The 15,488-nt window shown below is 38.6% G+C and overlaps 1 protein-coding gene across 2 annotated transcripts in view; it reads left to right on the top strand.

Annotated features, from left to right (window-relative positions):
• Positions 1 to 15,488, top strand: part of TOGARAM1 (TOG array regulator of axonemal microtubules 1) — a 112,248-nt gene extending 96,760 nt beyond the window's left edge. For both annotated transcript variants that reach the window (XM_012504421.2, XM_030813850.1), the window contains 4 exons: positions 4,194 to 4,383; positions 8,857 to 9,076; positions 12,766 to 12,852; positions 14,359 to 15,488. In XM_012504421.2, the coding sequence (XP_012359875.2) occupies positions 4,194 to 4,383; positions 8,857 to 9,076; positions 12,766 to 12,852; positions 14,359 to 14,624 (763 nt within the window). In that variant the 3' untranslated portion in view covers positions 14,625 to 15,488. The remainder of the gene's footprint in view (positions 1 to 4,193; positions 4,384 to 8,856; positions 9,077 to 12,765; positions 12,853 to 14,358) is intronic.

Below are 15,488 nucleotides of genomic sequence, written 5' to 3' on the forward strand. Positions count from 1 at the left end.
TTGCTTATTCTGGACATTTCATATAAAGGGAATCATATGATATGTGGTCTTTTGTGACTGGCTTCTTATACTTAACGTTTATGTTAAGGCTTATCCTTTTTTTTTTTTAATCAAAATGTCAAGGGCTCTTCCATGTTATAGCATTTATCAATACTTCATTTTTCTGGGCAAATACTATTCCACTCATCCATATATGCATATAGCACACATTGTTTATCCGTTCATCAGTTTGGTTTTGTTGTGGACATATGTTTTCAGCTCTCTTGGATGTGTAGGAATGGAATTGCTGGATCATATGGTAACTCTATGTTTAATCTTTTGAAGAACCCAGCAGAAAGTTTTTCCAAAGTGCTACCATTTTACATCTCACCAGTAGTGTAAAAGGGTTCCAATTTTTTCACATTCTCACCTTGTGATTATTTCAGTGGCTATAAACTAGTATCTCATTTGACAAAGTTTTTTTTTTTTTTTTTGGAGACAGAGTCTCGCACTGTCGCCCAAGCTGGAGTACGGTGGCGTGATCTCACTGCAACCTCTGCCTCCCAGGTTCAAGCAGTTCTCCTGCCTCAGCCTCCCGAGTAGCTGGGACTATAGGCATGTGCCACCACGCCCAGCTAATTTTTGTATTTTTAGTAGAGACAGGGTTTCACGATGTTGGCCAGGATGGTCTCCATCTCTTGACCTTGTGATCCGCCCGCCTTGGCCTCCCAAAGTGCTGGGATTACAGGTGTGAGCCACTGGCTCCTGGCTCGACAAAGATTCTTCTTGACCAAACTGTAGACATGCTTCTCTGAGCCCTATTTTCAATTCGGCCTTGACCTTCGGCTCTGTCCTTGGCCTGCCTAACCCAGTCTTAGCAAGGTATCCTGCTAGCTCATCTCTCCTTCCTTTGATATGTTATCACCCTTGATATCTGATCAAGTTCCTCACCCCCCCACCTTTGATGTATAAGTCTTTGGCCTTCCTTTAGCATGCATCTTATTAGGCCAGTTTTGCAAGAAACTTCCTATTTTTTAATGTCTCCTCTTAGTAATTTTCTATCCACTGACCCCCACCCCCAACTCTGGTTGTGGGCCATAAATCCCTATCTGTCTTTCCTGTGGTCAGAGTTGAGGACAGTTGTTCTCCCTTATTGTAGTAGTCATGATCCCTCTTGAATAAAGTCTTTCTTACAATTTTAACAAGTGTGAAAATAATTTTTCTTTAATGCATTGTGGTTTTTGCTTGTATTTCCTGGTATGTCTTCTTAATTAAAAAATATATATTTTATTAATTTTTAATAAAAAGAGATGGGGTCTTGCTATGTTGCCCAGGCTGGTGTCGACTCCTGGGCTCAAGTAATCCTCCAGCCGCAGTCTTCCAAAGTGCTGGGATTATAGGTGTAAGCCACCATGCCCAGCTTATGTCTTTTTAAAGAGCATTTTTCTAGGCAGTACGTGACTCAGTCTTGTCTTTTTTGAGGCAGGGTCTTGCTCTGTCATCCAGGCTGGAGTGCAGTGACGTGATCATGGCTCACTACAGCCTCGACCTCCCAGGGCTCAAGTGTCCTCCCACCTTAGCCTCCCGAGTACCTGGGACTACAAGCCCATGCCACCCCTACCCTGCCACTCAGCTAGTTTTTTGTATTTTTTGTTCAGATGAGGTCTCAATTTGTTGCCCAGGTTGGAGTCTTGTCTTATTACCAATGTAACAGTCTCTGCTTTTTTGTTTGTTTGTTTGGTTTTTTTTTTTTTTTTGAGGCGGAGTCTTGCTCTGTTGCCCATGCTGGAACGCAGGGGCGCGATCTCGGCTCACTCCAAGCTCCGCCTCCCGGGTTCATGCCATTCTCCTGCCTGAGCCTCCCAAGTAGCTGGGACTACAGGCGCCCGCCACCACGCCCAGCTAACTTTTTTTTTTTTGTTTTTTTTTTTTTTTTTGAGACGGAGTCTCACTCTGTCGCCCAGGCTGGAGTGCAGTGGCGCAATCTCGGCTCACTGCAAGCTCCGCCTCCTGGGTTCACGCCATTCTCCTGCCTCAGCCTCTCCGAGTAGCTGGGACTACAGGCACCCGCCACCACGCCCGGCTAATTTTTTGTATTTTTAGTAGAGACGGGGTATCACCGTGGTCTCGATCTCCTGACCTCATGATCCGCCCGCCTCGGCCTCCCAAAGTGCTGGGATTACAAGCGTGAGCCACCGCGCCCGGCCTACTTTTTGTATTTTTAGTAGAGACAGGGTTTCACCGTGTTAGCCAGGATGGTCTCAATATCCTGACCTGGTGATCCGCCCGCCTCAGCCTCCCAAAGTGCTGGGATTATAGGCGTGAGCCACTGTGCCCGGCCCCAGTCTCTGCTTTTTAATCAAGGTATTTGACCATTTAGTTTTAAAGTAGTTATTCACATGGTTGAGTTTAAGCCTCTCATTGTGATAGTGTTTTTCTATTTGTCTTAAATTTTCTGTTTCTTTTTCTTCTTTTTGTGCTTGGTATAAGATTGATTGAGAGGTAGGGGGTGTGAGTGTGTGTGCGTGCATTTTGGTATTTCATGTATTTCCTTCATTAGCTGTATCTTTTTGTTCCTTTTTTAAAGTGGTTGATCTAGACTTTATAATATTATAATGTGCATCTTTACTGTCTCACAGTATACTTTCAAATAGTATTAGACCACTTTATGTATAATGTAAGAACCTTACAATATACTTACACTGAGCTTACTTGCAGTTGCCAAGATCATGCCACTGCACTCCAGCCTGGGTGACAAAGTGAGACTCTTTCTCAAAAATAAATTAAAAATTAAAAAAATAAAATAGATAGATAGAAAGATAGAGTGAGACTCTGCATCTAAAATAGATAGACAGACAGATTGACCAATGAACCTACCTGTCACTTTGCATGACTCTTTAGTTTCAAAAGGATGATCATCTTAACAGGGGTGTGCAATCTTTTGCTTCCCTTACCACATTGGAAGAAAAAGAATTGTCGTGGCCACACATAAAATACACCAGCACTAATGATAGCTGATGAGCTAAAAACAACAACAACAACAACAAAAGAAAAACCATTCACATATACACAAAAATCTCATGTTTAAAGAAAATTTATGAATTTGTGTTAGGCTGCATTCAAAGGTGTCCTGGGCCACATGCGACCTGCAGACCATGGGATGGACAAGCTGGATCTACCACATTGAGTTACCCCTTTATAGCCATGAAAAATATTATGCTATGAATACTGTCATTGCCATAGTAATTCCTGCTGGTCTCTAGTTTCTCATTGTCCCATGCGTGTTCTCACGGATACTTTGCAGGAAAGAGTTAACATAACAGGGCCCAAGACTGCTATTCTTAGAAAGGCCTTCTTAGAGAGATTGGCCATTGGTTGACATCTGGGAACTTAGGTTTTGGAAAGATTTCAACTATTCCTCATAAGAGTGGTTCACTTAATCTTCTGTGGAGGATGGGTTTTTTGAAAGAGGTTCAAGGTAATTTATCTAGATCTCAACGGGCAAGGAAGCTGTTCAGAAAAAAGTTAACATTGCAGTCTTGAGACTGCTATCCCTAAAAAAGGCTGCTTTCAAGGTTAGCTCTTCGCTGACATGGGAAACTAGGATTTCAAGAGGATTCCCACTATGCCCTAACTGATAAGATAGTTTACTGTGCCTAAATTGTTTGGGCAGACAATGTGGTTTATGCTGGAGGCCTGGTTTCGTACTGGGAATCTGGAATTTTGGTATGTCCTAGGCAGACAGTCCCTACATTACCAGCTCCCAGTGAAAACTCTGGACATGAGGCCTCTAATAAGCTTACTTGATAGACAACATTTCACATATGTTGTCATAACTCATTGCTGAAGGAATTGTGTTCTGTGTGACTCTACTGGGAAAGGACTCTTAAAAGCTTAGATCTGGGTTCCTCTGGTCTTATGACTTGTGCACCTGTTCCCTCGGCTGATTTTGTTTGGTATCCTTCTGCTGTAATACATTTTAGCCATGAGTAAAACTATAGGCTAACTCTTACGAGTCTTCCTAGCAAATATCCAAATCCAGGGGAGATCCGGGGACCCCAAAGACAGATGCTGTGGCTATGGGTTAGCCACAGTTTTTTCTATTTTATGCATTTTGGAAAATGAATGCATAATGAGATTTTTAAATTATGTTTGTATAATAGTTTTTATAGGAAAGTACAAATGAAATTACATTCACCTTTCTTTCCCTTTAGAGCTGTAACTGAAGTTCGTGAAGTCACCAGAAAATCAGTCCCTCGTAATTCCTTAGAAAGTGCTGAGTACCTTAAACTCATAACTGGTTTATTAAATGCAAAAGACTTTCGTGATCGTATTAATGGGATTAAGCAGCTTTTATCAGATACTGAAAATAATCAAGACCTTGTTGTTGGAAACATTGTGAAGGTAAGGACTTGTCAAAATTAATTTTAAGGTGGGTATGGTGGCCCACGCCTGTGATCCAAGCACTTTGGGAAGCCAAGGTAGAAGGATCTCTTGAGGCTAGGAGTTCAAAGTTCAAGCCCAGCCTGGGCAACATAGCAAGACCCTGTCTCTACAAAAAAGAAAATAAAAATTTATTTTCATTTGAAATCTATGTCAAATGAAGTTTATCAGTTTAAAACATTGCCTTAAATCTTACTGTTTTATATACCCTCTCTCTGTATATATATATACAAATTACACAAATTTAAAATAGAATGTAACTAATAAATTATATATATCATATATGTATATATAATTCTAAAGTGTTAAAATAAGCTTAGTGAAAAGAATGGATTGTCTAGGTTTTGCTAGGTTAAAAGCATACTAGAACAACTCAAAGTCACTGAAACAAAGTAAGAAGATAGCTATTTATTAGTCTGAATCCTGCCACAAGATGATAAGCTCCTTGAAACTGCTATATTCTCAGAGCTCTCAGAACCTGGAATCTAGTAAATATATGTTGCATTAATCAATACAAATTTTTAAAAAGCAAAGACAGATAAGAGACTTGATACTGCTATAGAACAGATATGAAAATTTTCCATATGTGGGTTAGAAATCTCTATATACTGACTTCTACGTACCTATCTTTAGGAAGACAATAAGCAAAAGAAATATTCATCATATCAGAGCATAGATTATCTTTGCTTTATCAGAATTTAGTTCAGTTAATTCTATTAGTAATTTATTAATTAAATTTCATTTTAAATTTGTGTAATGTGCATTATACTTGGCAAACATACCATAAGTACTCTTTACTTCTCATGGTGTTGTCTCAGTTTTCAGAAGAACAGAACCATATTACCATCTCATGGCAGCCAGAAAGTTATATTTTCTGATATCTATTGCATAAAAATAAATCTCTTGGGAAGATTATTCTTAACCTGAAAAATAATAAGTATTAGAAATTATTAGTGAATAGTCTCAGCTCATAGAGTAGCTCTTCACTCACCTGACATGATTAAAGGATTGTTTAGCATTCACTTTATTATATCTTGAGTTTATGAATGTTAAGGATTCTGAAGAGCAAGGAATTATTGTTAAAAGTTTTCAGGTTAAGAGATCATAATACAGTCCAGGACCTGATGGATTCACAGCCGAATTCTACCAGAGGTACAAGGAGGAACTGGTACCATTCCTTCTGAAACTATTCCAATCAATAGAAAAAGAGGGAATCCTCCCTAACACATTTTATGAGGCCAGCCTCATCCTGATAGCAAAGCCCGGCAGAGACACAACCAAAAAAGAGAATTTCAGACCAATATCCCTGATGAACATTGATGCAAAAATCCTCAATAAAATACTGGGAAACCGAATCCAGCAGCACATCAAAAAGCTTATCCACCATGATCAAGTGGGCTTCATCCCTGGGATGCAAGGCTGGTTCAACATACACAAATCAATAAATGTAATCCAGCATATAAACAGAACCAAAGACAAAAACCACATGATTATCTCAATAGATGCAGAAAAGGCCTTTGACAAAATTCAACAACCCTTCATGCTAAAAACTCTCAATAAATTAGGTATTGATGGGACGTATCTCAAAATAATAAGAGCTATCTATGACAAACCCACAGCCAATATCATACTGAATGGGCAAAAACTGGAAGCATTCCCTTTGAAAACTGGCACAAGACAGGGATGCCCTCTCTCACCACTCCTATTCAACATAGTGCTGGAAGTTCTGGCCAGGGCAATCAGGCAGGAGAAGGAAATAAAGGGTATTCAATTAGGAAAAGAGGAAGTCAAATTGTCCCTGTTTGCAGATGACATGATTGTATATCTAGAAAACCCCATTGTCTCAGCCCAAAATCTCCTTAAGCTGATAAGCAACTTCAGCAAAGTCCCAGGATACAAAATCAATGACAAAAATCACAAGCATTCTTGTACAGTAAACACAGACAAACAGAGAGCCAAATCATGAGTGAACTCCCATTCACAATTGCTTCAAAGAGAATAAAATACCTAGGAATCCAACTTACAAGGGATGGGAAGGACCTCTTCAAGGAGAACTACAAACCACTGCTCAATGAAATAAAAGAGGATACAAACAAATGGAAGAACATTCCATGCTCATGGGTTGAAAGAATCAGTATTGTGAAAATGGCCATACTGCCCAAGGTAATTTATAGATTCAATGCCATCCCCATCAAGCTACCAATGACTTTCTTCACAGAATTGGAAAAAACTACTTTAAAGTTCATATGGAACCAAAAAAGAGCCCGCATCACCAAGTCAATCCTAAGCCAAAAGAACAAAGCTGGAGGCATCACCCTACCTGACTTCAAACTATACTACAAGGCTACAGTAACCAAAACAGCATGGTACTGGTACCACAACAGAGACATAGATCAATGGATCAGAACAGAGCCCTCAGAAATAATGCCGCTTATCTACAACTATCTGATCTTTGACAAACCTGACAAAAACAAGCAATGGGAAAAGGATTCCCTATTTAATAAATGGTGCTGGGAAAACTGGCTAGCCATATGTAGAAAGCTGAAACTGGATCCCTTCCTTACACCTTATACAAAAATTAATTCAAGATGGATTAAAGACTTACATGTTAGACCTAAAACCATAAAAACCCTAGAAGAAAACCTAGGCAATACCATTCAGGACATAGGCGTGGGCAAGGACTTCATGTCTAAAACACCAAAAGCAATGGCAACAAAAGCCAAAATTGACAAATGGGATCTAATTAAACTAAAGAGCTTCTGCACAGCAAAAGAAACTACCATCAGAGTGAACAGGCCACCTACAAAATGGGAGAGAATTTTCGCAACCTACTCATCTGACAAAGGGCTAATATCCAGAATCAACAATGAACTCAAACAAATTTACAAGAAAAAAACAACCCCATCAAAAAGTGGGCAAAGGACATGAACAGACACTTCTCAAAAGAAGACATTTATGCAGCCAAAAGACACATGAAAAAATGCTCATCATCACTGGCCATCAGAGAAATGCAAATCAAAACCACAATGAGATACCATCTCACACCAGTTAGAATGGCCATCATTAAAAAGTCAGGAAACAGCAGGTGCTGGAGAGGATGTGGAGAAATAGGAACACTTTTACACTGTTGGTGGGACTGTAAACTAGTTCAACCATTGTGGAAGTCAGTGTGGCGATTCCTCAGGGATCTAGAACTAGAAATACCATTAGACCCAGCCAGCCCATTACTAGGTATATACCCAAAGGACTATAAATCATGCTGCTATAAAGACACATGCACACATATGTTTATTGCGGCACTATTCACAATAGTAAAGACTTGGAACCAACCCAAATATCTAACAACGATAGACTGGATTAAGAAAATATGGCACATATACACCATGGAATACTATGCAGCCATAAAAAATGATGAGTTCATGTCCTTTGTAGGGACATGGATGAAATTGGAAAACATCATTCTCAGTAAACTATCGCAAGGACAAAAAACCAAACACCACATGTTCTCACTCATAGGTAGGAATTGAACAATGAGAACTCATGGACACAGGAAGGGGAACATCACACTCCGGGGACTGTTGTGGGGTGGGGGGAGGGGGGAGGGACAGCATTAGGAGATATACCTAATGGTAAATGATGAGTTAATGGGTGCAGCACACCAACATGGCACATGGATACATATGTAACAAACCTGCATATTGTGCACATGTACCCTAAAACTTAAAGTATAATAATAATAATAATAATAATAAAAATCTCTATAAAAAAAATCACAAAAGGGTGTTGAATTTTGTATAATGCTCTTTCTATGTAACTTGAGATGGTCATGTGGTTTTCCTCTTCATGCTGTTAATGTGGTGTATTATATTGATTGATTTTTTTTAATGTTGACCCATCAATGCATTCGAGGAATAAATCCCACTTAAGGCAAAAAAAAAAAAAAAAGAGATAATAATACAAATTTAACTCTGAAATTGTGTCTAAAATTTTCATAATAAACCTAAACTGAAACTAGGTTAAATCTCCACAGTAAAACTTACAAGTCTACTTCTAGTGTGAAAAGAGATAAAAACAGAAACTTTTCTAAGTTCTTAGTTAGCTAAGCTAACCTACACCTTCCAGAAAACAAGATGTTTATCATATTTACAGTCAGTCAGTCATCTGCCTACCGAGTCACATTTTTCAGCCTTTATTAGGATGTCTTTTGGGGTGATTTTTGAGGCCTTCTCTTTTTGTTACAAGAAGATTTGACACTTAGATTTAATACCCAAATTTTTATAAAGTTCCTGTTATCGAAGTTCAGGCAAAATAGGATGTTGTGTATATATTTAAACTGAGTAAAGTAGGAGAAATATTATGACATGCCAAGAGAATTATAAATACAATAGCTATAAACATTATTTTACTTTAAATAATTTACCAATTTATTTTCAGATTTTTGATGCTTTTAAATCTCGACTTCATGATTCTAATAGTAAAGTGAATCTGGTGGCTCTGGAAACAATGCACAAAATGATTCCTCTACTTAGAGACCACTTATCTCCTATAATCAACATGCTAATTCCAGCAATAGTGGATAACAATCTGAATTCCAAGAATCCAGGCATCTACGCGGCTGCTACGAATGTTGTTCAGGCACTGAGTCAGCATGTAGGTAAGAAATCTTACTTTGGTACTCAAATTATTTTGACTTTCTTTTCATGTTTTCTCATTCCATCCATACTTTTTTTGTAATGCTGAAATCCTAGTTATTCAGTTTTTTATACTTAATATTATCATAAAACTTTCATTTTCTCAATGGTTTTAAAATTATTTTTGGTGATTAAATTCTGTTCCATTAAATTGACTTTCTTTTCCCTTATCTTTGACTTTTATTTCTTTTTCTGCCTCAACCTCACATCTGCTATCAAAACTAAGTATTGTAGTCCCAGTGCTTCGGCAGGAGATGATCCAGAAATAAAATAAAGAAAAAAATATGAAAATAAGAAAATAATAATAAACTAACTCAAAATGGATCGTAGAGTTAAATGTACAACTTAAATGTAAAACTTTTAGAAGATAACATGAGAAAATCTTAGGATTTGGTGAAAAGTTGTACATATGGCACTAAAAGCATGATCCTATAATCTCAGCCCTTTGGGAGGCCAAGGTGGGCAGATCACCTGAGGTTGGGAGTTCAAGACCATCCTGGCTAATATAGTGAAACCCCATCTCTACTAAAAATACAAAAATTAGCTGGGTGTGGTGGTGTGCACCTGTAATCCCAGCTACTCTGGAAGCTGAGGCAGGAGAATCGCTTGAACCCAGGAGGTGGAGGTTGCAGTGAGCCAAGATTGTACCACTGCACTGCAGCCTGGGCAACAGAGTGAGACTCTGTATCAAAAAAATTAAAAAAAATTTTTTTTAAATAGATAAAGAGACAAGCTACAGACTGGGAAAAATATTTTCAAACCACATATTTGACAAAGAAGTCATATCTAGAGTATGTAAAGAAATCTCAAAGCTCAACATAAAAAAAAATAAAAAACTCAAAAAAATAGACAAAAGACCTGAAGAAATATTGAAACCATGAGGCTATACGGATGGTAAATAAGGGAGGATGTGTGACTGGCCAAATAAGCAAGTGAAAAGATGTTCAGCATCACTAGCCATCCGGGAAATGCATATGCAAGTTAAGGCCATGATCACCACACAAGTATTAGAACATCCAAAATAAAAAATAGTGACAATAGAAAATGCTGACAAGATTACAGAGAAACTACATCTCATACACAGCTGGTGAGAATGTAAATAAAATGGTACAGCCGCTCTAGGTTTGGCAGTTTCTTTAAAATCTGAATATACCGTGGAATACTACTTAATAAAAAAGAAGAAAATATTAGGAACATGAAACAAATTTGTATAAAAAGATTATTTGGCCAGGCATGGTGGCTCACACCTGTAATCGCAGCACTTTGGGAGGCCAAGGCGGGCAGATCCCGAGGTCAGGAGATCGAGACCATCCTGGCTAACATGGTGAAACCCCATTTCTACTAAAAATACAAAAAATTAGCCGGGCATGGTGGCAGGTGCCTGTAGTCCCAGCTACTCGGGAGGCTGAAGCAGGAGAATGGCGTGAACCCGGGAGGTGGAGCTTGTAGTGAGCCGAGATCATGCCACTGCACTTCAGCCTGGGCGACAGAGCGAGACTCCATCTCAAAAAAAAGAAAAAAAGATTATTCGTCATGTCCATGTGGAATTTATCCCAGGGATGCAAGGATGGTTCAGTATATGCAAATTGATGGTTCTTAAGTATTTTTCTTTTTTTTTTTTTTTTTTTTTTTTGAGACGGAGTCTCGCTCTTTCGCCCAGCCCGGAGTGTAGTGGCGCAATCTCGGCTCACTGCAAGCTCCGCCTCCCGGGTTCACGCCATTCTCCTGCCTCAGCCCCCCAAGTAGCTGGGACTACAGGCGCCCGCCACTGCGCCCGGCTAATTTTTTGTATTTTTAGTAGAGATGGGGTTTCACCGTGTTAACCAGGATGGTCTCGATCTCCTGACCTCGTGATCCGCCCGCCTCGGCCTCCCAAAGTGCTGGGATTACAGGCGTGAGCCACCGCGCCCGACCAGTTCTTAAGTATTTTTCACCAGGTTTACTATAATACTATAAACCTTGAGTGACACCATCAGACCTATATGAAGTGCCACTAGGGATGCTGGAAGTGCTGCCAATAAGCAGGGGAAAGTCATGACATGATAAATTTGAATTGCTTGATATCTGAGTAGCTTGAGGACTGCAGCTGTGGTTGCCCACCATTTCAGACAGATGACTAATCTTGTAAACAGATGACATAAATTTGCATTATTGACAAAATACTGTAAATGTATTTTTCTTCTCTCCTAATATTTTCTCTAGCTTACTTTTTTGTAAGAATACAGTATATAATACATATAACATCCAAAATATGTGTTCATTGACAGTTTATGTTATTGGTAAGGTTTCTGATCAACAGTAATTTATTAGTAGTTAAGTTTGGGGAATGTGAAAAGTTAAACACGGATTTACAATTGTACAGAGGTTGGCTCCCCTAACCCCTGTGTTGTCCAAGGGTCAATTTTAAGTTTTTTTTTTTTTTTTTTTTTTTTTGAGTCGGAGTCTCGCTCTGTCACCCAGGCTGGAGTGCAGTGGTGCAGTCTCGGCTCACTGCAAGCTCCGCCTCCCGGGTTCACGCCATTCTCCTGCCTCAGCCTCTCGGAGTAGCTGGGACTACAGGCGCCCGCCACCACGCCCGGCTAATTTTTTGTATTTCTAGTAGAGACGGGGTTTCACCGTGGTCTTGATCTCCTGACCTTGTGATCCACCCGCCTCGGCCTCCCAAAGTGCTGGGATTACAAGCGTGAGCCACTGCGCCCGGCCTAATTGTAAGTTATTTAAGATGAAACCTTTGGGTGGAAGGTACACAGGACCTCTGTATAATCTTTGTAAATTTCTGTGTTTTTATTATTTTTTCAAAATTAAAACTTAAGAAAAAAATTCAGTAAATGTAAAAACTGCTTCCCTTTTTCTGTTCCTTGTTGTTGTTGTTGTTGTTGTTTTGAGACGGAGTCTCACTCTGTCACCAGGCTGGAGTGCAGTGGCACGATCTCGGCTCACTGCAACTTCCGACTCCCTGGTTCAAGCGATTCTCCTGCCTCAGCCTCCCAAGTAGCTGGGATTACAGGCACGCACCACCATGCCCAGCTAATTTTTGTATTTTTAGTAGAGACGGGATTTGACTGTGTTGGCCAGGATGGTTTCAAACTCCTGACCTCATGATCTGCCTACCTCGTCCTCCCAAAGTGCCGGGATTACAGGCATGAGCCACCACACCTGGCTGCTTTTTCTGTTTTTTGATAAAACCATGTTATCATTTGAAATAAGATGCCTAGGAGATTCAGGCAGTTTTTATTGTTTTTTTTTTAAAATACCACGATAGCTCCTTTAAAACTGTGTGAGGTATTTTTAGTTCTCATTTGCTTCAAGAATATTACTTTATTAAGATTTTGTTTGGTTTGTTGGTTTTTAGAGACAGAGTGTCACCCTCACCTAGGTTGGGGTGCAGTGGCAGAATCATAGCTCACTGCAGCCCCAGACTCCTGGGCTCAAGTGATCCTCTTACCTCAGCCTCCCAAGTAGCTGGAATTACAGGTGCTAGCCACCATGCAAGGTTTTATAGGAAACTTTAAGTAGTGATTATGTAGATTTTTAAAGTGTTACACATTTGCATCCTAGAAGTGATTTTTTTTTCTTTTCAATGCTGTGTAATGGAAAGTAACTAAGAGCTCATTACTCTTTAAACATATGTCTCTGTGTTCTTTTTGTTTAGACAATTACTTACTTCTACAGCCATTTTGCACAAAAGCTCAGTTTTTAAATGGAAAAGCAAAACAGGATATAACGGAAAAGCTTGCTGGTAAATACTTTGTAATTTCTAAAGAAATATTTTATTAACTGAGGATAAACTGATAAACTATTTCAATTTAATTTTAGGATAGCTACCAACTTAATATAACTACCCACAAAGTGGAAACAAATTGTGTAATGATCCACAAGAGAACCTTTTAAGACTTTTACCCCATACATTTTTGTCAAAAGAATTTTATCCTTTTTTTTCCAGTACATGTTCAGTCTTCCTATTAGTGTAGCCAAATGCAGGTTCAGCCAGTCACCACTTGGGAAATTGAATAACAAGGATGAGGTGCAGTGGACGGAAAGTGACTTTATTTTCCAAAGTTAGCAGTTGTCAGGTGGTTCAGGCTCCTGCCTTAGCAAAACTGCTTCAAAATTCTCAGGCAAAATGCTAGGGTTTAAGAAGGAATAGGTTTGCAGAGAGGGCATGCAGTGGGTCAGGCAGTACAGTTCTACATGATTTGTTCCTATGACTTATCTTGAGTTATTGCCCCATATGGTGAATGGGCCAGTGCTATCTCAGGCCGGACTGGGTTGTAAATTAGCACCACAGCCTTGAAGTAATCTCCTGGTTAGAGAGAATTCCATAGATACCTGAATTGTCTCAAGACAGAGTCTCTGGAACTTTTTTTTTTTTTTTTTTTTTTTTAATGTTTGAGACAGTCTCGCTCTGTTGCCTAGGCTGGAGTGCAGTGGCACAATATTGGCTAACTGCAACCTCCGCCTCCTGGGTTCAAGTGATTCTCCTGCCTCAGCCTCCTGAGTAGCTGGGACTACAGGTGCCTGCCGCCAAGGCTGGCTAGTTTTTTTATTTTTAGTAGAGATGGGGCTTCACCATGTTGGCCAGGCTGGTCTTGAACTTCTGACCTCAAGTGATCCACGCACCTCGGCCTCTCAAAGTGCTAGAATTTCAGGCGTGAGCCCCTGCACCCAGCCCAGTCTCTGGAACTTCTAAGCAAACATAATTAGATAGGCTAGCAATGCAAAGGAGTATCTAGTAGAAAGAAGGAAAGCAAAATTTATTATTTCATTACTAAAACGTGAATACAAAGGGCCACAAAAGGAGAAGAAAAAAAGCCCTTAAAAATAGGGTACTTGGTTACATTAGTAGAAATAATACGGAAAAAATAAAAAGACATTAAAATCAAATTTTGGTTCTTATAGAAAACTGCTATTTCAAAATCATGTTTGATAAAAGTCCATGGGTTAAAACTGTGTACATTTTTGTTTCACTACATTTGGAAAACATCGAGATGAATTTGGGTTCATTTTCTCTCCTTACCACTTTTGCATGAACTAATTGTTGTATATGGGATTCTAATACCATACTTGAAGATCCCAATCTTTGAGAGAAATGTTTCTTACATTAGTTCTTTTAAGAAGCCTAACTTTTTAGGACAAATTACATAAGGAAGAAGCTTAGTATATTTTAGTTGCTTTTTATTTAGCAGAGCTTGGGCTTATTTATTAAGAAAAAACCCTCACTGTTTTTTATATTTTTGTATTTCAGATATTGTTATGGAACTTTATCAAAGGAAGCCGCATGCCACAGAGCAGAAAGTGTTGGTTGTTTTATGGCATCTCTTAGGAAATATGACAAATAGTGGCTCTCTGCCTGGAGCTGGAGGAAATATACGAACAGCCACAGCTAAATTATCAAAAGCACTCTTTGCACAGATGGGTCAGAATCTGTTAAATCAGGCTGCATCTCAGCCACCACATATCAAAAAGAGTTTGGAGGAATTACTCGATATGACAATTTTAAATGAATTATGAATCTTTGATAAAATACTGTATGATGAACAAAAGTGTTTACATGATGACAAATGGAACTTTCTAAAAGTTACGTTATCAGTGCCTGCACTTCACATCCAGCAAATTAAATCAATGGCTATTTTTATTTGCAGCCTATGAGTACACATCTGTCCTATATCAACCTTACCACTTATATCCATCACACAAAAACCTAAAATATATCATTCGTGAATAATTCATGAAATCTGAGTCACATGGGATGAATTCAATTTTAATATTTTTGAGAAAAGTCCTGCTCATTTGCACTATTCTATAGAAACTACAATTTGTTGCTCTATATGTACAATTAGAATTGTAATTAAAAATATACTTTTTATTATGTAATCATGTTCTGGTATGTCTCATTTCTCAGCCTTATTTTATAACGTGGAAGTCATTGAACTATGTTATCAGAAACTAAGTTTGTGTATTATTTGTGAAAAACATGTATTTCTGAATCAGTCCGCTAATATGATTGTGCAGTATTAGCTTGCTTTTGCTGCTGTGTTAATGTCATGTATTTGCTTACCTTTTGGGTTTAATTATCTACATAATTGTGAAATTTAACAAGTTATAATAAAGCATGACAACCAAAGTTTTAGAAAACATTAAACATTTTAAATGCACGTTTAAAAAACGTGTTGAATGTAACCCCCCTATTTTTGTGTGCAAACACTAAATTTTATTTCTTTATGTTTTGACCTTTATAAAGGTGCCCAGTTGTGTAATTCTCAAAAATAGTGCCAGGTCTTCTATAGCTTTTTTCAGAATTGATGGGCTTACAAGTACTGTATGCATCTTTAAAAAGAAAAGGAATGTTATAAAATAAAAGGATTTATTTCTTTA

Source organism: Nomascus leucogenys, chromosome 1a (genome assembly GCF_006542625.1).
Source record: "Nomascus leucogenys isolate Asia chromosome 1a, Asia_NLE_v1, whole genome shotgun sequence".
NCBI classification, from domain to species: Eukaryota; Metazoa; Chordata; class Mammalia; order Primates; family Hylobatidae; genus Nomascus; species Nomascus leucogenys.